The following is a 23,920-nucleotide window of genomic DNA, read 5'->3' as shown; positions in this document are numbered from 1 at the left end:
GACCACTGAAGTATGGCAAAAGAGGTTAAGGTACTTACTAAGCTACAGACTAATGCTGGAGTGGCTAACAAATTCCACCAAAAAAAGGGAAGTGTCTCTTTCTCTCTCTTCTCACCCCCTAGCTTATGAATGCCTAAACTCTTCAGGAATAATAGGGAACACACCCTGAACTTGTTTCCATTTTGTCTATGCCTCATATCGCGATATCCCTGCTGAGCTTGAATGGCAAATTTTAAATGTCATTCCGGACCCACTGAATACTGCTAGTATTTGCATTCCTTAAAAAGTAAAAAAAAACCAAAAACATTAACCTTTTGTTTTATTGAATTAAAATGCCATGGAAATGCTGATGTAGCCTTCAGAGACCGAAATACTTTTACAAAGAAGAATAGCTGTCATTTATTAGACACAAAGAACAATTACTTGATAGGATGCTTTCTGACAAAAAGCAGATTGGTATTCTCATCATAGAAAAGGCATTGTAAAAAAAAAAAAACAAAAAAACAACCCAGCACAGACCTCTGAGACTTGAATAATTTAAAGCTGCATTTGGTGCAATTTGAATTTTTCTTTAGGGAGGCAAAGTTAAATACCTTTAATTTGTTCTAATTATTTCAAATTTGCAAGTTAATTATGGCTGATCATTAAATAACAAAAAGGACGATCGTCTCCGTAGAGTTTTACCTCCTACCCTCTGCATTACTTAAGCTAGATTTTAGTATGCATGAATTAACTTTCTAAATAATCACACAGTTTGACTAAATGGCTCAGTAAAATGAGCTCTGATCCTCGGAATAAGCATTAATGGACATTAGAAAGGCTATTGGGACCCATGTTACTTACATTGTAAGTATTTTTAATGGGGTCTTATTTACTAATCTTTATGTACTGTTCGAGTTAGGGCACCATATAGATACATTATTCTGCTTTAATAGAGGGAAGTCACTTCTTTGAGACACTAAAATAAATGTCCATTTAGAGCCAAACTAAATTCATTTTTAAATAAATGCAGGGAAACTTTGATAGAATTTAACTTGTTTTAGCTGCTCATCCTGATCAATCAATCTAACATAATGGTCGCCTGGCTCTCCAAATGGAATTTTACAGATCTGTTGATGTGCTAAGTTACTCAAGCAGCAAAGAAGCTCTAGTCCTAGCAGCAGAGTAGCACTTACTATAAACCTTCTGGGTGTAAGCAGACTGAATCTGTTTCCTGTTCCATTGCCGGTGTTCAACTGACTGGTTTCCAGGCATTGATTTTGGAATCTCACCTTCTACTGAACTCTGATCTAAACACACATTTTCCACTGCATATCAGCAGTATCCAGAGAACACAAGATTACATCAGGACCAGACAGAAACCCACAAATGGAAGGCAATTCACGCCTCCAATATCTATGTTCAACAGATGGCTGCTTTAATGTTACCCTGTTGAGCCCAGGGCTTGGGAGTTTAACCATCAACAAAGTAACAGATTGCATTGGTGGGTTTGTTCCAAAAGCAAACTTTGCTGTAATGTTATTTTTCTACTCTGCAATTTCTATTTTAAAAAAAACTTCATTAATGGTGCATGGGTGCAATTTGCTGCGATTACAATCTGGCCAAGAATGCGTAACACTTAACGGTGCAAGACTGGTGAGAAGCAGTCAGCACAAGCAATACATATTTGATGTTGGAATCCGCTTAATCACTAAGGAAACTGAGCCATTCCCAGGTCGATGCATCTTGTAGATGGGAGTTAGATACCTAAATGCCTTTAAAAATTTGGCCCTAAGAGACTTGCAGACGCCTGTGGTGGATCAGGGAATTGAGTCCAGGTCTCAAGTCCTAGACCCGTGTCCCAGCCACTGAAACATCTGGCCTCTCACCTGCTGCTAGTCATGCCCATTCTCTCTGTCCAGGAAGTAGCAGAAGGGGGGGCAGCAGAGGCTGAGAGGGGAAATGGGGGGTAAATATTTCTATGCATGAAACCAGAGCAGTTCTGTGCCGAAGAGCAGGATAGCTAAAAACAAGTGGGTGAAAATAATGATAGCAGTCATTCATTCATGCAGGAAATGGGATTCTTAATACGGGCCTAGGAAGCACTAGAGGGAACTGTTTGGGAATATGGGGTGGATTGAGCACTGCGGGAGCAGGGGAAGTGCACAAAATGAACACACTCAGTGGAGTTTATTGATGGCCAGTATGATGACTCTTGTATTCCTAAGGGCTAAAGCGATCTCTTCACATGAGTAGATTAACTGCATCAAAAACATGCTGTTAAAAACCTAGAAGCTTTTTACCATAAAAACGTAGAAGTGTTTGAAAAAAAAATCTAAGCTTAACTTTCTTGTTTTTGAAAAGACAGAAGAAAATCACTCTGGCAGAGACCTTGAAGACCACACTTAAGCCTAGAGTGAGTTTTCATGGCCGAATTATAAAACCTGGCACTTAGGGATTTATGTAAGACACATTGGCGTGCTAATGACATGAATGGGATCTAATGCCTGTTACAAAGAGGCAGTATCCTTCTAGAAATGCACACCCACATCTACAGCCTCAGACTTTCATCTCAAGCCCCTCTCTTTTCTCAGGCTTTTCCATAGGGCAGTGGCTGAGAACTTGAGAGGGGAAGGCAGGAGTCGTTGTCCTGATAATTTTGTAACGGGGCACATTTTGAAAATTAATAGAAATCTAAAATAAAAATAGCATCAAACCTTCTAAAGAAGATGTTTTCCCCAGAGAAAAATCTTCAATTTAGGTAGAAGTTTCACTATAACCCATATGTCAACATTCACATTATGGTGCTCTGAAGAAATGTGCATCTTCACTCTTTTCACCCTGTCGGGATTTTCGCTATACCAAGAATTTACAATTAAAAGGTTCTGCTGTATCAGGTACCCGTGATCAAATTTTCCCTCCATTCCACATTTCTGTTGAACTTACTGTCCTAGCCCTACTGTCTTTATTTTAATCGCCTCTCCTTCTGGAGAAGAAATGACAAGCAGTGCTCCTGGCAACATTCTGATCAGAGGCTAAATACCATCCCATATCACATTTGACCAATGTATTGTAGTTTAAACAAATAATTCTCCAGACCACTTCTTCACTTGGAACAGCTCCTCTGCAAATTCCTCCAATGTCTGGCTCTCAGAGTATTTCATTCCATCAATGGGAGTTGAGGTCACTTAGGATCTTGCATGATTGTGCTCTTAATTAGTAATGAACTGTATAAGATTGTATTAGACCATATTATAAATCATGGATGAAATCCTGGCCTCAATGAAATTAATGAGAGTTTTGCCATAGACTTCAACAGGCCAGAAATTCACACTACATACCTAGGAAACAGTCCACTTGTAGGAAGAATTTAAGAAAACTAAATGGCTCTTAAAATTATGTAATTATGGCTTCCCTCCGAAGCTGTGTCCTACTTTTGCTGTATGTTAGTCACATTTTGACTCCCGCCCACCCTAACTGGCTGCCCTAACAAACATTGAAATGATCTCTGATGACTTTCTCTCCTTTCCTGCCCCCGGTAACTGAATCCAAAAGAAAATTCCAACATCATGTTGTTTATATAGTCATGTAGAAATGACCACAGAAGGCAGGCTGGCAAAGCTCTGGCAGGACAAAATGCTGCGATTTGTGTTTGGCCTTTTTTATAGAGCAAAGTTGAGCAGCTGTCGTTCTAGCAAGCAGTGCTGTCAGCCTTCACAAAAGAAAGTCATGTAAATGTCAAGTCACAGGTATAAAAACAGGCTCTGTATATCGGAAAAGCTGGCCTCGCTCTCACCAGTTAAAACACCATAAGGGATGATGCAATAGCCTGTTAAGGACAAACAAAGTTTTTGAACTAAATCCAAACTTCTGCAGTGCTTGATCAAATGGCGCCTTTCTCGTGGGTAGGATGAAAACCATACATCTGCAGAGAAATAAATGGCCATTTTGGTGCCTTATCTAAGAATCATCTTCAAATGGCTCAGGGCCAGCCTCATCCACTAGCTACTTCTCAAAATGCCATATGCAAACTATTACCTAATCAAACATACTAGATTGTATTCCAAGTCGGTCTTCAGGAAATACATCCCCTTTTTACCTTGGTCCAAACAGAGCAAAGGGCTTTACCATAGTGCTGCTACCACTGCAAACCACACCAAGGGTATATCTGTACACGCTCGTGCTCCATGTTTCACTTCCTCAAGGTGAGGAACCCCGGTGGCCCATCCTCTACTCTACCCTGGTCCCACACAGCCCACTGGGGATATCAGCTGGCACCTCCTCCATGGAGCCGTGAGCACAGGCATGTCTCTGGCATGGTTCACTCCTCTCCCTGACACCTGCCCCTTCTGTGGCATGAGGGAGACCCTGGCACACGTCTACCTGGAGTGTGCCAGGTTACAGACCCTTTTCCAGCTCCTCCAGAATTTTCTCCAGAAAGAAGGTTCTGATTGCACTTTTCCCCTCACCTCCTGATATATAAAAACCCCATCTGTGCCCCACAAAGTCACGAAACCCCCTCGTCAACCCCCTCTTGGCGCTGGTGCTATAACACCAGGAGAAGGATGTTGGATGGAGAGGTGCTCTGCAACTGTGGGGCCTATTTCCATTTCTCCATTCAATCACGCGTCTGGGCAGAGTTCCTCTGTCCTGCTTCCGCTGGCTCCCTAGACATCTTTGAGGAGCAGTGGGCACTGTCCGGGGTTCTCTGCTCAGTGTCCCCCTCCGGTTCCCTGCTTATGGCCCTATGAATTCACTCCTGTCCCTGTTTTTTATTGATTGTCCCCCAAAATCATTTGAGTTCCAGATTTAGTTGCTCCTCCCCTTTGACTGGGGGAGAGGCCTTCCGCTGTGAGCGGGTACAAGCCTGCCCAAATCCTGGAATTCAACAGTGCAAACCACGCTGGTAAAATCATTCTCAAAACTAGTGGGTCTTTTCTGATATGCAAGTGCCCACCAGTGGGTCACACGACAGAACAACCATTCACTGAAGATAAATGTGAATGTAACAGAAAGGGGTGGTGTGATGAGGTGACTTCTCCACACTCACTCTGCGGAGTTTAATGCAGGCTGGATCGACCAATTAACCCATTAGGAAGCTAATTAAGAAGGCTTGGCTGGGCAGAAATAGGCAGGGTCTATAAAGCCCAGGAGCAGAAGGAGAAGGAGCTGCTGGGAAAAGGCACACACTCCCAGGAGAAGGGAAGAGGGTGGAGATTGCAGGCTGCAGTCACTCCCTGGGAAGAAGGAAGAGGCTTTGGGAACTGGCAGGCCCAGGAAGAAAAGGGGAACCAGTGGTAGGAAGCAGCCCCGGGATAGAGCAGTGGGGCCAGAGAGAAAAGGCCCAGGCTGCTGAGCTGAGGGTCCCTGGGCTGGAACCTGGAAAAGATGGTAGGCCCGGGTTCCCCTGCCAGCCACTGGACTAGTGGCACCAAGGCAGTGGATGGGAAGACTGCCTAGGATTATTGAGGAGCTAAATTCTCCCCTGGAAGGGGGGAACATGGACAGTGACACGGCCGGAGGGCGGAACCATGAGGAGGACACCCGGTTCCTGAAGCTGCGAGAGGGGCTGCAGGCAGACAGCAAAGACAGAGTGACAGTGTGCAAACCACAGATGGGGAGGTGTCGGCCTCGAGCTAATCCCCAGAGTCCCAGGAGGAGGTGCCAGACCGGCAGGAAGTGGTACACCCCATGACGGTGGACAATAAGGATGAAAAATCAGATCTCATAGCATCCTTCAAGTAAGATATTTTTAAGGAAATCCATAATTAAAGCAACAGATGCGTAGGATCTGCACTGTTGTACACAGGTGATGCAGGATGTGGAATGTGCAAAAAAACCAATTTGGAGTGAATCCTATAATACCAATAGGTGGAGCCAGGAGTTAATAAAACTTAGCATTTATATTAATTTCTGTCCCAGATCCACATGACTGATACTATGTCCCCACCTTCCATTCAAGGACAAAGTGGAACTTCACAGACATTAAGCTTCAACTTGCAGAAAATTGGCATGGTAAGTTATTACCCCCATTTTGAAGGTGGTGAAACCAAGGCATTGGGAAATTAAACTTCCAAGGTTATAAACTGAGTCAGATGCCCAGGCCTCATGACTCCCAAATCCCAGGGCTCTAGTCCAGACTTCTAAAATGGTCATGAAATTTACCATTCTAAGCCAACTCCCCCTTCCTCCCCCCCAAAATCCCCAACAAATCCCTCTCCCCCCATCACCTGCCTTCACTGTGATGGTGATTATTATAAAGAAAAATTTGAAACTTTATTGACCCACTAAAAACTCTCTCATACACCTGGGCAAATGAGCAAACAGAACTGTGCAGATTATTCTAACTTCTAGACTACGCTACCCTGCAGAGAGATACATTTGATGACGGAGTTTTTAGTAAAGATTAAGAAATTCAAAACTGGCAACTTCATTTGCCTTGAATCCACTAAAACCACTTAATTCATCTTGGTGCTCAGTGCCTCTGAAAAATCCAGTCACTTATGTAATGTCTAAATATGAATTTAGATGCATTACTGTAGGCATCCAAGTTTGAAAGTTTTGACTAGTGTTTCATCATCTTCCTATGGCTTTCCTTTTAGCACATGGACTTATTGTGAACACGTCACAGAATACTGGGTAAGCCCAGATGCTTAAAGAATACACTTAATATTTTCCTTCTGTTCCTTATGTTAAGATCAAAAGGGAAACTACACTTTGCAGAACTATCATGAAAAGATGCTACAAATATCTGTTTACCCACTGCAACTATGACTAGGATGGTAAGAAAATCGAAATGATATTTTATCTGCCAACCAAAAAAAGATGACTGAATTTCAGGTAGTTGAAAGTAGAGTTTTGCATGGTTCTCTTTTAAAGTAATGATAATGGTCTGAACTATCGGGAAATGACAGTCACAAAACCAATAATAAAAGTACCATATTAGCCATGTGGCATGGCTGCTCTTTGTTTAACTGCAATTTGTTTACACTGGAGTAGCAGCTAGAGGCCCCAGTCTGTAGCTGTGTGCTACACACTGTACAAACACAGAACAAAAAGATAGCGCCTATCCTGAAGACCTTACAGTACAAAATTAGACACCACATGTGGATAAAAACAGACACGAGGAGGGGGACTCAAGGAAAGGATGAGACAATTATTAACTGCTTATTGGTTAAATAGAAGGGCATATAGTTACATAAATGGATACGGCACCACTTACTGTTGTCCCTGGACACTATTTTGTTTTGAACTCTTAAACATGAAAAAGTTGGTCACATGGTACCTCTTTGGGCCAAGGACCTTCTTTTTGGTCTGTGTTTGTATAGTGCCTGGCCCAATGGGATCCTGACTTCTCTGCACATAATAGTGCATCATATCTGAAGGATGGAAAAACCAACTGAGGACCTTCTCTTATCCTGCAGAAAATGCCAAGAACTTGGAGTTGTGGTACCATCTGCCAGGCAAGAAGGAGACAAAGGCAGAGAAAGGGGACTCCACTCTTGCATCATTCTTTGTGTTGTCTCCTGAAAGAAGGGAGCCTAGTTTACAGCTCCTTGAGCCAGTCCTTTGCTCCTCAGTTGGAGGGGGTCGGGGGGAAGTGAGGAAACAACATCAACCACCATCACCACCAAGGACAAACTCCAAGTAAAGGGAGAGGCAGAACAAGAAACAAGAAGGATCTAGTTCTAGATCAATGCTAGGTACCCACACGTAGTGACCCTGTATTGACTGTGCAGGTTCCAATGCCAAAAGATCCTTGGAGACAGCCTCCAGTAGATTTTATATGCATATGGGATTCGGTAAGAGGAGGCAGAGAGGAAAAAGGTGAAAACCATAAAAAGGAGATGTTGATGCTCATGTGATTGATGGAGTGAAGAGACAGAAGGGGATATAACAATACAACATGAGCTGCAGGCCAGGGTAGATTTACACAACGTCTATAGGCAAGTGGCTGCCAACAGAGGCTTTCAAAGAGGGCAGTAGCATGGTCCAATTGCTGAGCAAGGAAATTAGTCAGAGCAGCTGTACTTTAAATGGAGGTGAAAGAAATGGGTATTAGGGAGGCCAGAGATGATTTTACATAGTCAAGGTGCTTAATTTTTCAGTATGTTGGGGAGGAGGCAGCAGCAGTACGCGGCAACAGCCTAGGTGTGTGAGGAGAAGGAGAGAGGAAAAGTGGAAGATGACCTTAAGGTTACAAGTATGAATGACAGGGAAGATGGTGGTGTTGTCAGTACCAGAAGCAGCGAGAGTTTCAGAAAGAAAAATAAAAGCTTGTTTTTTGCCAGATTAGGGTCGATCTGATGGCAAAACAACCAGGATTATATGTCAGAGAGACAGATATCTGAGACTAGACAGAGCGAAGCAGAGGGCACAAGAGTTATTGGCATAGTGATGATTGCTGAATCTGTGGAGGTAGATGTGGTCATCCAGGGATAATATCTGGGCAAATCAAGAAATGCCTAAATTCTCTCTCTTTCCGAGAAGAAACTTGTTCAAAACTAGTTCCAAGAGAAAAGATCTAAAATAATACTGCAAAAAACACATAAAAATACTGTCTCTCCATAAAAATCCAAAGATCATACAGATTCTAAAATTAGGGCAACCGCTAAATGAAAGTTAACCTGAACAATAACTTTAGCTAAATTTCAGGTTACATGCATTAATATAATGAGACGAAGAATATGAAAAGGCCATTCATAACAGAATTCATTGAGTTAGGAATGCTTAGCTGCCTTATAACATATAATTAATGATCCTAGAAAGTATGAACTCTCCCGGCTGTCTGCAAAACTGTTCTTTACACTGGGTAGGACAAGCAAGCAGTTGCTTCCACAAATACTGCCCTTTGAGAAGCTGAAAAGCCTTTTTCCCCTGTTGCATCAGGGACCACATTGCCATTTCCATGACATGCTGAGCTTTGAACCGTTACCCAAATCAGACTATAGCAGTTGGCAACCCAATACACATCTCTCATGATAGACTGGTTATTGGTGAAATGTTAAAGAAAAAGTCATTACCTCTTTGCTATTGCTTCTAATACCCTACCTTCCTCTAGATTATTTATAATCCCCACTAAATCCATCCTCTATTTATAGTCGTTTAACACAATAGAAAAATATAAACTGTCTAAAGATCTGCCTTGCTTTATACCACTCCTAGTCATTTGGTAGAACAAAGGAAGTTCTCTCTCCATCAAAGGGCCTGATGCCTCATGAAGCCCTGATGCTCAGATTCAAGGTTAAAGGATTAAGGCCTGAAGCACTGAGTATCAGAGGAAAGAAAGCCAAATATCAAAAGAAACACAAAAATCAATCCTCTTCACCACATGGGGCAGTGTGAAGAACAAGTTAGCTGGGCTGAATCTAAAATTTTCTCTGTGTGGCTCTCAAAAATTAGCACTGTTATAAATATAATGGGCAGTTTTGCAAAGACAAAGCATCCCTGGAAAACAACAAAGCTCTCAATTCAAAATATCATCACACTCTGGAAAGTTTTATGTCACCGTAATTTCAGTTGCAAATGCATAGCATCCACTTCAAAGGGAGAGAGGTCACATGACTTTATCTTTATATGAAGTTTGTATATCTACAAGTGACAATGTAATATTTCCGAGAATTTGCTTTTTGCTTCAATCCTCTGCATGCTGAAGTGCAGCCAAGGTCACAGGAGGGAGGAAAACGTGGGTTTATTTTGTTGCAGCTGTGATCATGGCAGAAATAGCAGGATATGGAGGATTTCTTGCTTTGATTTTGTAATACCAATGGCTTTTGTTCTTTGCACTATCCATCAGTTCTGATATAAGTTTTTAAATGACTTGATAGTTGCAAGAGCAGGTTCCACATACTGCTAATTTAAAACAACCTTCCAGAACATTTTGTTTTATTAAGATCTGGCTCAATTGTTCCTATTAAAAGCTCTCTGGGATACAAGAAAGTACGCATTAAAATATTAGTTGCAGTTACCTTAAGATTAAATTTTTCAAAATAAATAGAAGATACATACAAGAAAGGTAATCTAATGAACATATTCAAACTAATCAAGCCAGATTTCAAAAGAGTGTTGCAGTTCATGAGTGATCTATTAGCTCCTAATGTTTCCTACAAGAGAGACAACTGCAAGTATCCTGAAAAAAGTCTTGCCCTGTTCCCAAGAGTTTGCACAGGAAAGAACACCCAGAAAGTAGGGTGAATAAATTTACAAGGGCTAAGGATAAAACTAGAGATTTCATCACCACGCAAACCAAATTCCCAGAACATTTTCAATTTCAATAGTTGAAACCACAAAACCCCATCTGGAGATTCACCATGCATTATCGTTACACATTAACAGATACAGCCCTTTGGAAAATTCTCAAGTGTCTGGTTTTCACTGTACGAAAATTACCAGTGACATCCAGTGACCCCCAATCCCACCCTTTCCACAGTGTTCACTAATTACAAAATTATCTTGCTTTTTGACGACTTCAGCTTAAACCAAGTTAGCTCCATCTTTCCACTAAGACTGACTAAGCTGCCCCCTACCTACAGCCTATGGGCATGCCCGCTCATAGGCGTCCTGTTCAAGCTAATTTGGACAGCTGAATATGGCACACGTAATCCTAAGAGATCAGGTACAATTCAGATAAGAGCAGGACAGAAAACTGCTTTAGTTCAGAGTAAACCTGAGAATGTTATCAAAGCAACCAGCACAAGTGGTAATGAAGCTTTAGACTCTTCAGTCTAACTAACATATTTGGCGGGTTTTAAAAAAAAAAAAAAAAAAAAAAAAAAAAAAAAAAGACTCAGAAATCTTGAAATAAACTTTTGGTCACCAGTTTAAGGGCAGAACATGAAAAGCTGCTATTCTTTAAACTTGCATGGGTATTGCCTACCTGCAAAAGAAAACATTTGCAATAGCCAGTCTCAGAACCCAGGCCTAAAGACTCAGCTTGTGCTATGGTGCTAAAAATAGACATTCTTCCTTGGGCTCTGAAACCTGGCGAGTGGGTCGGGCCTCAGAGCCCCAGCGGGAACATCTACACTGCTATTTTTAGTGCCACAGCATGAGCCCAAGTCTGTAGACTGGGCTCTGAGACTCACTGGGGCAGGCTTTTTCTTTCTTTCTTTTCTTTTTGCTGTGAGCTGTACCGAGTGGTCGTAATGAAGTAAAAATGTACAGATAATTCAGTGTATGGTCTCCTGTTATGTAACAATGGATTGGTCAGACATCTGTTGGGAAGACGCTATGTTTATATACATTACTCAGAGATGTGCATCTGCAGCTAATTCAGCATTTGCAGTTCTTGCAGCTACGTCAAGAACATTTTTACTGACCAAATAAGTGTTCCCTCTGAGTTTCCCGGCTAACTATGCTACCAACGTCAGTGTAAAATAATCTGGCACGGGGAGGTAAAACCTGTTAAAATAGACACAAACAAATAGGCAAGCAGTTTCCAGCTACTCAAGGTAAAAAAAAAAATTACAAAAAGTTTCTATAAGCCATTTGCAAGCACTGTTGATTTCTGTTTTAATGCTGTCAATCTGCCAGTTTTAAAAATATTCAGGAGGAAAAGAAAAAAAACACCAGCAAACTGAATTCAGTAAACGTGTAAAGTTGCCTAAGTGGCACATTGGGTTTTTAAATGCACCTCTGGAGACCAGGGAACAATTCATAAATGAACTGGAATTTGGTGATGTTAGTCAAACACTGCAAATTCTGGCACCATTGGCAGTTTGTTCTCTAGAGACTCTGGACTGGAATAGCAGGAGGTGATGCATGTCGTGATTGAGGAGAATTGACAGATGGCCCTGGGTGTGAAATAACAGGGGTGCTGCAGTTTGCTACTGAGATGCACTGGCAAAACTGTATGGGATAGAATCCTCGAGGACTGGAAAAGCTGGGGTTCTGCAGGTTAGGGCAAAAGCATATTTGCATAATTGTGAGGTTTGATTTTATTTTTTTTTAAACAAAGAGTGTCTGAAATAAATCACATGGCTGGAACAGTAGGAGGGATTGCGAGTCATTCTTTTTCATTTATATTTAATTGTCTTGAATATTTGGACACAAAAGCAAGAGTATCACTGGTATAGCTAGCACAAGATACATAAAAATTCAAACAATACTAAAAATAGAGTCAATAATATGTATTTAACAAGGAGCAAAGATAACTGTCACCTTCTCTCATAAGATAATAAAAAAAGTTATATCGTAAACATAAAATCTTCTCAAAGACTCTTGATAGTGTTCCCTCCTGGAACTATCACCATAACAACGAACATTTCAACAGAGGGAAAGTGCTATTAAATTCTGTGTTTGATATTTCCAGCTAACTAAAAATATAAGATGGAAAAACACACAAGGGTGAGATAGATTCACACACACAAATGAGAAAAGCGTTTGATGAAATTATATTTGGAAAATCTCTAGTACTGGAGGAAAAAAATCCTTTAATAGGTACTGTCCATTTAAAGGGTACCTCTTTATAACAAACCTATCAGATACTAATTTTGTCAAATGATCCTATATTAAATGTGTATGTGAGGGTTGAGGTAGGCTGGCAGAGTTGTGTGAGTCCCAGAAATGGATTAGCAGAGGGTGCTATCCGTAAGGAAGGGACACGGTGCAATGGCAGAGATGTAGAAGACCGAGGAATACAACAGCAGGGAAAGCTATAGGTTAGGATTTAAACACACAGTGGAGTTAAAAGGAGAGGTACCAGCATGGCATCTCATTGAACTATACCTGGCTCTAAGCAGAGCTATTATACAGCCCTCATTTCCATGGTGTACTATATTCATATTCAAAATTAGGATTAAAGGAAGGGGAAAGTAGTGGATTGTTTTACAATTCCACTCTCCCAGATGCCGATATCAGGAGTACATGCACAAAAGCAGGTGCCATGTGACTTGATCCTACTGAATAGACAGGGAGTGGGTATTTGAGCATGTACCATGCATCTGCACTTGAGAGATGGAAAAGGGTTTTCAAAAAGCTGTTTTCAACTAATCAAATACAGTAGGTTATGCTTTTATTTGGAATATTTTAAAGCATTTTACAGACTGGGGCAGACTTGAAAAGATATTCTACAAACCGCACTTGCTTTTAATTTTACAAGTTATACATTTCTTGCTGAAGATCTTTCCGGGACTCACCTATGTGCATTCCAAGCTAGTGAAAACTATCCCCAATAAAGCCCTGCTCCTATTGCTCTGCCTCAGCAAATTGGAGATCCTGCAACTGCAGATTCTTCAGGTGCCTAGAGATGGACAATCTGCGTATCAGGAAAAGAGCATTCTTTCCAAATGAGTTCCGCCTTCTGTTTACACTTGATAGTGAAGTGACAAATTCAGCATTACAAATTCACATCAGGATGATCCAAGCAGACAGAGATGGGCAACATTTGTTGAAAGGCGTTGATAATTAGTTAAACTGTAAAGGGATACTTATGGTAGAGGAAATGAAACACACATATCCATTCAAAAGTTGGGTATATTTAAAGTGCTCCCCAGAGTGAAAATTCCCCTGTCCACAAACAGGCAGATTGCCATGAATAACTCAGACAGAAATCAAACTCTGTTCTGTATTTGCTCTTGATATCTTTTCTTCAAGTGGGTAAAAAATGATGCCCTACAGGAGATGACAAGATGCCTTTAAAGTACATAGCTCATTTCTGACGACAATTACCTTTCGCTAGCTTGGCACAGCTGCATGCTCTATTTGCTTTTGTTTTTCCATTAAGGGCTCGTCCATTATTTGTACCCATCCTATAGCATTTATGCATGCCAATAATGAAGATCCCCTTGCCTATGATTCTTTCCACAGATAATAGAGAATAAATTGCAATTAGATTTTGGTAATTGTAGATAATTAACTCAAAATGAGCTGTTAATTATAAAAATCTATGTTTTTCATTTCTTGATTGTATTATTTATTTTACTTATAAATGCCAATGTCTCACTTGAGCAAGATTAACGTTTTAAATACTTTCGGCAATTTTAAAAAAAAACAACAACATAATTTTAAACTGAGTTTTGTTTATTTGAAAATTAAAATTAAGTTTCATCCTGGGAGGTTCCCTCGAGAAGCTCATCCAAACTGAAGGGTAAACAGGGTTGGTTTTCCATCATGATTCTTGATAATATTTTCTACAGCAAAAAGCCTTTGGCATTTCAATATAACTGCCAGATTGCTCAGAAGAGAACAATTCGCCCCTCCCATCCCAGCCAAACTCACAGGCACCCTTTTCTAAGATTTAAAAAAAAAAATCACTTCTATATTCAAATGCATAAAGGAGACAAATGGACTTGTCTTCGTAGCCTCTTCCAGCCTTACATTATATTAAATTATTTAGGGAGCATTCATCTGGTAACCTTTGCAAAACTGAAGACAGAGTATAGGAAACAAACTTTCAGATGCCTTGCTGCCAAACTTTGGAACCAGCTGGCGCTGTAACTTGGGACTGCAGAATTGCATATTAACTTTGAAAAATTACTGTGGGTTTAATCAAGGGAATGAGAGAGAGAGAGAGAAAACCTTATGAAATCTGGAACTCATTTTGTAAACAACACAGTTTTTCTTCATTTCCCCCCTATGCTAAGTAGTCTTTTTCAGGTTTTGGCAACCTCTTGCAAAAAGACCTGCAGGTGTTCCAGGTTACATTTCTCCTCAACAGAGTGCAATGCTAGAATATATTTAACTAGATCTATTTTTTTAATCTCCTTTGCTACAGTGATCATGGTACCACGTGGTTTTGTAAAAATGGAAAAAAATAAATAAGGTGATCACTTTTAAGACTTCCCTTCATCTGTGGAGGTAACCTAAAGCTATGTCTTCACTGACGGCGGCGTCAGATCGACTTCTCTGGATCGACTGAGCGGTCAGTGAAGACCCACTCAGTTGATCCAGAAATCGATGTATTAAGACCACCTTCTCAAGTGGCGTAGCGCTGCATTGACGGGAACGTGGTTCCCGTCAGCGCAGTGCAGTGAAGACAGCGCGCAGAACAGAAGCAGAGAAATCAACGGGAGTTACCAAGTTTTTACGTAGCTTGCGTAACTCCGGTCGACTGCCGTCGAATCTCCGAGGTAAGTGAAGACAAGCCCTAAGTTTAAAATACAAGGAGTTCCACTACCTGTTAATACGGAGGTGTTTGGATAATCAGTAACTCATATAGGGGAAAGAACAAACTATAGGGTCCAAGAGAAAGATATCCCTCCCTCCCCTGCACTGTTATATTTAGTTGGATAGAATATGTGTTGAAAGAATTGAAGGTGTTGACATAACCCTGTCGCTGTCCAACATTAAACAGTGTTAAACAAAGTGTAGGGTTTGGCACAAAGAGACTTCAGTCTCCCTAGTACCATTGCAAATACACCATTAAGTATCCTTTTAGTTTTTTATTAAAGATACAGAAAGAAGGAAAAACAGTTAAAGCATTGGAAATGCAAGGAAATGCATTTGAAATACAAGGTATTAAGTAAGGCTTTCATCTGAACATCCCTCATTCCATTTAGTGGGAAAGGGTCTTTAGAAGGAAAAAAAAACCCTTGTCTGATGGTCTCTTAGACACTATTAAAGATGGTAATAACTGTCATTTTGGGTATAGGAGAAGAAGTTAGTTGGATATGCTGGAACTATTGTTGCTGATGTTCAAGTCCCATCCCATTTCCTAGGAAGCATAACAAGACAAACAAAGGGGAAAGAAAAGAACAGCAAAGACAGTAAATGCAGTTACTGTCCCTGATGTTGACTCTCACTTACAACTTCACTACTAGAAAAATACAAGCACAGCGCACAGTCTTATCAGCCACTCCAAGACCCGGCAAACTTGTACTAGTGTGGGGCTGTTTAGGGCATTCCTTTTAGCTGCCTCTTTCTGGTCCCAGACATAATAAGGGGGTTACAAAATGTACAGTGTTGGCCAGCTAAGCCAGACACTTATTAAACAGAAAACAAAAAGAGAGGGAGAGGAGAGGGTAGGGGTCGCAGCCATAATGGTGAGGCTTGCTCCTTCCTGTTCTTTCAGTCAGACAACGTTGTAGGAGCCATTTCTCCCCACAGTCTTTTTTTTAGAAGGACCCCCAAAGGGACTGACAGGTGGACTAGCCCATTCTCTCATTATTTTGTCCACCAATTAGGCCTAATTTCCAACACACCAATTTTGGTTCATTGATTTCCAGTCTCACACTGTCCTTATTTACAGTCTTTGAATTACATGAGTGAGCTTTTTTGTTTGGACAAATTCAGGCTCTCTCTTTTTTGCACCTCTTCCCATCAACATTTATTATAGTTCATTATGACATTTTGTAAACTTTCACTCACCTCTCACAATTAGGGTAAATGTGAAGGCCGAATTATTACACTACCACCCCATCCCCAACCAGGAGTGAAGAGAAGAAAATACAGAAGGAAATTAATACCAGTTACCAGGCAGCAAAGCAAAAAACACCTGAGAAAAGGTTGATAATCAAAATTCTCACTAGAAAGTCCCACCAGAGGGAAAGATTAGAACCGCAGAAGGCACACCTGCAATGTCTGGGCGAGCAGCAAGTGCTGCCTTCCCTGGGTGCACCCACTTAGTGGGCTTCTGCTACCTGGTGTCCAGGATTTGCTCGGATGAGAAGAGGATTCATTTGGGTCAGAGACTGCAAGGCTAGCTTGGGATGAACCAATACACTGCTGAGGACTGCTGAGGCAGTCTCTACTCTTATTTTTCTCCAATCAATGTGTGGAGTAGGGGTAGGGGACTGACCAGTAGGAAGACATTTCTGACACATCGAGTTCTTGTCTGGCAGCTTGATTTAGCACACTAGACAGTGAGGAAGGTTTTCTTTGGCACTGAGAGGCCTGTATGCTTTTCTATTTCTGCTTTGCTGAGAAGAAGCCTTACACATAGACCAATGCCTCAGGGCCAAATGATATACAATTCCAAACAGACTCAACTCTGGCAGGAGACTGCACAGTTAGTCGGGTCAGAGAGCAGAAAGGTGTGTTGTATCTGGGAAGAGTTTTAGAAGCAAAAGAGATTTTCCTGCTCAGAGTGGAAGTGAGGAAAGGCCAGCTGATCCAGAAGTGTCATTAAGATGGAGATCGGCCTCACATCCACTTGTAGACTTCCTCCAGTCTCTGGGAAGTGCAACAGCTATCCACCATGCACTCTGAGAACTCCCAACTGACTTCAGAAAACGTGAACGTTAACATGACTTCATCTGGAATTTCGCCTGAGTAAGAACTGCCAGATCAGGCTTAAGCTTAATATTAGACCTTATTAATTAGATGTATTCCAGTAGTGTTTAGAGGCTCCAGCCTTGATCAAAGTCACCTTGTGCTAGGCACTGCTCAAACACCTCGTAAGACAGTCCTTGCCCTGAACAGCTTACAATCTAAAAAGACAAGACAAAGGCTAGGATTATTGCTGTTTTAAAGATCAGGAACTGAGGCAGAGACAGACAGACTCAGGGTATATCTACATTGCATTAAAATACTCCTTAATGGCCCCTCTCAGCTGACTTAGGCTGCAGTACAGACATATAGGCTTGGGCTGCAGCCTGGGCTTTGGGACCCCATGATGGGCGAGGGTTCCAGAGTCTGGGCTCCAGCTTACAGGCAATGTTATAGCCCTGCAGCATGGTCGCCTACACTGGACACCTACACTGCAATGGTATAGCCCGGCAGCAAGAGCCCAAGTCAGCTGACATGGCCAGCCATGGGTGTTTTACTGCAGCATAGGCAAACCCTAAGTGACTTCCCAAGGTGTCACACACAGTCTGCGACAGAGCAGGGATCCGAAGCCAGCTCTCCTGAGTCCCTGTCAAGTGCTTTAACCACAAGACTATCTTTTCTTTTTGCTAGAGACCAACTTAGAGTATTTCATGAGGTCTTTCCTTGTTAGCAGCATTTAACCCAAATCAAGTAGAAGTACAGACCAAAAATATGCACGTGGTGGCTAATAACATCTTTTTGAAAATCAAGAAAATACACCAACGCTTAGAAGTACTTTCTAATGGTTAAAAGAAAATGAAAGAGATTACCTTAGCCCCATGCCAGTGCCATTCATCATAAGAGTGGGTCCTCCTGGTCTGCCAGATGCTTCATCAGTGACCACTTCTGAATCAAGAACTTGGCCCCTAAACCTGGAAAAGTGGATGTAGTTAGTTTTTACATCCTGGGGAGGCTATTGTATCTGTAGCCTCTCCCTCCTTTGCCCCAAAACACACACAAAATGATGAACTCTGATCAGAGCACTTTATACAGACAAACGTTCACAAAACCCCTCCATCTTCTCTCTCACACACCCCAGTTTTGGGGAGACAGCTTCCACCTGCTGCCTTTGTTTCTGAAGGCTGCAACTGGCAAAAATTCTTTAATTCTACTAATTTCAAAACACCTGATCCCTTGAGAAAATGGAGACTGTATTCTATGACAAATATTCATGCTTCACCCTAGCACCTGGCAAGAGCTCAAGGCCGGCATGAACAGGTGATTGCAGCTGATCTCCATCTTTAATATGGTGATGGAGTCCCTGGCATCTATAGGTCTCAACAGATGATGTTCTTTCTTTATCTGAGTATCTTCTCTTCTGTTCGGATCAAGATGGAAAAGAGCATGCTGGTAAGTTTCCATTTCTATTTGTATAAAGCTCCAATTTCTGGCCTTCAGGGGTAGTAACAGAAAGGACCTGTCACTGAGTCAGGACTGAAGATGGCCCTTTCTGCACCTCAAGCCAATGTAATTTTGGTCTGCCCTAAAATGTAATTAAACATACCTAGAGGATTCATTTCCCCCACCACTGAAAGGCAGCCACATCTGGTGTGAAAAGTGACAGCTTTTTTTATAAGCAGAGCACATGGGACTGAAAAATACTGTGTCCATTTGAAACAGCAGGAGGGAATTTAGGGAGACAGAATGTAATTATATTATAATTTGCCAATGAAAAAAGGGCTAACTCCTGCTTTTGCAAAAAGATATATGGGAGTTTTAAGAGCCACTAACTAGTACAAGTGGTCAGGACCTTTTTACTGCTCATTTAAAAGACGACACCTCTAGCACCTCAGAAGGGGCCTAATCCAGCACTGCACAATTCTACCCACTGGGGGAGAGGCACAGCCAAATAAATTAGCATTAGCTGGTTTTGTTTGTCTGTCTTTTACTATCCTCATGGTTAAGTTCCTTGCTTGGTGAGTCCTTCCTGACAATTTAGCAAGGTGTATTTGAACGCTTAACTAAACAAATCTTTGTCATCTGTAGAACATAAAAGCAATTCTGTGGTTAGCAAGTAGACAAAAGAGAAGAATTACAAAGATAAAACTGAAACAGGAAAGGTGAAATTTGAGAGGGATACCTGTAAATATTAGTCATGTGCAGATATTTGACGCAGATAGTTCAATTATATTTAACTCCGAACATGTTGCAAAAAACCCTCTTTCATTCCAATTGCTATAGTGTGGGTGCTTTATTTGAAGATGAGATGGCAAATGTACAAGCATCCACCCCCTGGGGAGAGGTCAAGGGAGATATTTTCAAGACTCAGACTATTCATCTATGGACCCTCTTCTGGACTTTTTTCTAACAACTACAGCTTTAGAGATCTGGAAATCTTCTCAGCAGAAACTGGTTAAAATAGGTGCAAATATAGCAACACGAATGACATCATTATAGAGATATGCAAGAGTCTTTTTGTCTGGCAGCCAATGCTTCTCAGAAGATTCTGAAAAACATTCATTTTAAAAGCAACTCCACCTGTGTGTCCTTCATATTCTACTTCCTTTTTATTAGTGGGACATATGCATGGAATTAGGATAGTTGATGATTAAGAATGCATCTATTCCTACTTACTTCTCACCTGAAGTCATAATCCTTTGTTTGCGACCTCAGTCATTTCCAACTGTGATGGGATGTTTACCCCATGCTTCCCCAAAAAGGGTTAATGCAGACTGAGAAAGGGGCTAATTAACCCAACAGCCCGCTCAGGGGAATCAGGCAGCCAAGCAAACCCATGACTGAGTGAGGGAGCCTACGGGAGGAGGAATGCACTGAGCTGGGACTATAAATACAGGAATTTGAAAATAGAGGGGGCTGCTGGGAAAGTCCACAGTCACTCCCTGAGAGAAGGGAGGTGCGTTTGGGCTGGCAAACCCAGGGAGGGGGGGAAGCCAAGAAGGTAGGATAGGGCTCAGGGAAAGGCATTATGATCTAGGTGGGAACAGGGCTTGACTGCTGGCTAGAGTCCCTGAGCCGGAACCCAGAGTAGACAGCAGGCCCGGTTCCCTTGCCAGCCACTGAGGGAGTGGCACTGAGGCAATGAACAGGAGGAGGCTGCCTAAGACTGCTGGAGAGGAAATCTTTCCAACCCCGGAAGGGAAAAGCCCCCCAGCCAGATCACCAAATGGTTAAGTCATGAAGAGGCAGCAGCAACTAGTGGAGTGAGAGAGGGGTTACAGACACAGAGAGAGAGGCGGACAGATGGTGTGCGAACAAAGCAAGGGGTGTCGGTCTTGCGAGCTATTCCCCAGAGTGACCAGGAGAAAGCGCCATCCTAGCGGTGAGTGGAGCGCCCTGTCACACCAATGCACACACAATTGTGACTGCCTCCAATTAAACAGGCATTTTAAAATTAAACAAATACAATTAATTTTTGGATTGTATATTTCATTTAAAAGCAGCAGAGAAAGTTACTTAGCAGAAAACAGTTTATACAGGCAAATAAAACTCCTTCAGCTATAATACTCGCTTTCAAAATTCAAAAAGCAATTGTGGTGATGGAGGGAAGGGAGAGGATACATGAATGGGATGCAGGTCATGTAATGCAAAGTCTTGTGGGATCCCCTACTCAACGACACTTTAAAAATAATATCTACATCAAAACTCTCATCAAATCGTCTTGCTGTTTCCTCTACAAGACTACTGGAATCCATCCGTTCCTCCCTCTCCCTTCCACTAAAATCCTTGTATTCAACTGAGATATATCTCCTTTTCCTAGGGCAACTTTCTCTTCTGTGGTTTCAATACATCTCCTTTATCCTCTCCCCACCACTAGTCTATATAAAATGTTACTGCTAAATCAGCCTTCCCCTCCTACCACTTTGTCAAAACCTTATACAAATATCTTCCAGAGCATGCTCTCATCTTCTACATCAACTTAAAGCATCTCATTTTCAGCTCATGGCGTGGCACAATTCTGATCTGCTTGTTTTTATTTCCTCCTCCCCACTAACCCTCCCACTGCTTATGCACGTCCCATGCCTCCATCCCAACAACCACTCTTCTATCTTCTTTCCACTTATCTTTTTCCACGAGGCCCCTTATCCTAGAACCTCTCTTCTTTACCTCCCATAAAACAACCTTCCTGTATAAATCTCTCTTTAAACCCACCTTTTCCAGGTAACCTTTCATCAGACACCACCCAGAGTTCAAGACAGGACTCTCAGTTTGGGTTTTGTGGATCTCTGTATTGTCTGAATCTGATTCACATCATAGTCCCTTGAGCGAACAACAACATCTTCCCTTACATTTGTACAGCTGAGTAAAGTGTCAGTACTCAGCTCTACACACACAGCTCTCATTTTCCTCTACTCCTCTTCCTGCTTCCTTTGTTTATCTAGCACTTTCACCCTTATTGCTTCCTTTATCTCTTTCATGGTTTTGGCACCTTCTATGATGCTGTTCCCTACACCATGAACTCCTTATTCTAGTCCACTAACACACACTCTCCTCATTCAACTCCCTCCGCAAAGATCATTTCTTCCATTCATTTTCCTACTTTATTCTACACCAACCGTCCTCAAACTCTTCTTTACCTTATCTGTTGTCTCATGTCTTGTCTTGGTTTAGGGCCAGTCTATACTTAACACTTACAGAGGCGCAGCTGTTTCAGTACAGCTGTGCCGCTGTAAGAGCACTTGTGTAGCTGCATTATGTTGACAGGAGAGAGCTGTCCCTCCGACTTAATAAAACCACCTAAACAAGCAGCAGTATCTATGTTGGCGGAAGAATGCCTCCCACTAACATAGCGCTGTCCACACAAGCGTTTATGCTGACAAAAATGTTGTTCAGGGGTGTGTTTTTTCACATGCTTGAGCGACAAAATTTTGATGGCATAAGTGCTAGTGTAGACAAGGCCTTAGGTTAAAATGTAAGCTCTTCAAGGCACAGGGCATGTCTTACTCTGTGTTTCTCAATGCTTCATGTAAATGTTTGGTGCCACGGAAATTCCTTATGGACTAACAATTATCCTATATCTATAAACTTCACAACTCACCTATTGTAATCCAGCCTGGACTGGTGTAGCTGTTGCTGCTTCAGAAGTAGTTTTGCTTCCTGCTTAGCCAGCAAATGCTGGAGACGTTCCTTTTCAACTTCAAGCTCCATTTTCTGCAGCAGAAGCTGCTGTCTTCTTTCCTCAGACAGCCTTTTACTACGCGCTGTTTCTTTTGATCCAGAGTCCACACTGTCATTCATCCCAGAAACTCGAGAGAGCCTAGGGCAATCACAGGTTTCATGAAGTGGCCCAGAATGTCTTTTGGGTATATGGCTGACCTTGGGGCCATCCTGAATGTTCTCTGAGCTTCCTGGATGCCTATAAGCACAGTGACTCATTTGGTAAGGACAGGTGTTCTGAAATTCACTCATTCCCTGGTCCACATCAGGAGCCATTTGCGTGTGGTATGGGCCCCTTTGCTTTGCTGACGGCATCATATTGTTACATTTTCTGTGCAAGCCATTTTCCACTGGACATTCATTTAAAACCTCTTTATGGTTGTAATGAGGAGTTGTCCCATGAGCATGATTATTTCTACAGTGCTGAGGTACTGAAAATAGGGCTGGACTTCCCAACTGTGATGCTTTATTGTTCTTGTACAACATTTGTGGTCTAGCTATACTTAGGTAGGAACCATCCAGTTCCAAAGGTGGTAGCTGGCATGGACTCTTCTTGTTGGACACCTACAATAAAAGAAATAAGCTATCATCTTTGAAAATTTAACATAGCATATGCTAAATTGTATTGTTCCTTAGCAAACTTTGCTTCTCATCAGCAGTTCACAGAGTAAAGCTGTCATACCGGTACTGGGAGATTCGATGCATTGTGCTGATGGACAGCTTGCAAGACTCATGCAATGTTTATCAAAAGGCAGAGATAACCCTGCTATCAAATCTACATTTCAATCAGTCCTACACAAGTACAATAAATATGAAACTACTGTCTGCAGGATCCTCAGCATAAACAAGTAGCTTCAGAGTACCAAGTAGTTGTGAGTATCTAGGGTTACATAAAATCAACGTGAAGAGTGGCAAAAACATTAAATGTTAATGTATGAAAATGTTTAATTTTGAATGCCGAGCCAAAAAATCCATTCAGCCACTATAAATACTCTTTGATTGGCCATTACACAGCAGGAGATTTGATGTAAAACATTTCACCTTGCACTGAATGGGATATTACTTACAGCCGGAAATTTGATGAGAGTTTTTGAAATGTCTTTACAGAAACACAGATAAAATCCGACCACTTTCTGTAAAATATGGTTCTACTTCAAAAGCTGTCATTTAAATAAAAAAACATGTTTAAATTCAGCTATAAATGTAAGTGATTTTTCAATTAAGTTGGGCAAGTGATTATACTCTGATAAAACGCTGCAGGAAGAAAGCAGCTGTAATTCACATTTGTCATCCCAATGAAAAGTGAACTCGGATTGGGTTTGTTATACTCATAGCTATTATGTAATAGACATCAAAATCCTGCTTACATGCTAAGTATGCTTGCATTGCGGTTTGTTTCAGCAGTTAAGCATTTGTGTTCCTCTGCACATCAGAACAGCACTAAATCACTCACTCACAGCTCTTTTAGACTTGGGTGTTAATTTCAGTAACATATTGCATTTAAACTCCATTTTGGCCCTCAGGCCCTTTGTCAAAGATTTAATTTTGTTTAATTGCAGAAGATAACCAAACTACTTTAGCA

At 41.5% G+C, this 23,920-nt stretch overlaps 1 protein-coding gene across 5 annotated transcripts in view; it reads right to left on the bottom strand.

Annotated features, from left to right (window-relative positions):
• The window catches only part of KIAA1328 (KIAA1328 ortholog), a 243,309-nt gene that overhangs the window by 49,621 nt on the left and 169,768 nt on the right, over nt 1-23,920 (bottom strand). For all 5 annotated transcript variants that reach the window (XM_067530912.1, XM_067530910.1, XM_067530907.1 and 2 more), the window contains 2 exons: nt 22,220-22,902; nt 17,994-18,095 (listed from right to left, as the gene is read on the bottom strand). In XM_067530912.1, coding sequence (XP_067387013.1) covers nt 17,994-18,095; nt 22,220-22,902 — 785 coding nt within the window. The remainder of the gene's footprint in view (nt 1-17,993; nt 18,096-22,219; nt 22,903-23,920) is intronic.

The sequence above is a fragment of the Emydura macquarii genome, unplaced genomic scaffold (assembly GCF_026122565.2).
Source record: "Emydura macquarii macquarii isolate MOO-44397 ecotype Brisbane River unplaced genomic scaffold, CSIRO-AGI_Emac_v2 contig_3114, whole genome shotgun sequence".
NCBI lineage: Eukaryota > Metazoa > Chordata > Testudines > Chelidae > Emydura > Emydura macquarii.
Note: the sequence above shows the minus strand (reverse complement) of the source record. Positions and strands in the feature narration are given on the sequence as shown.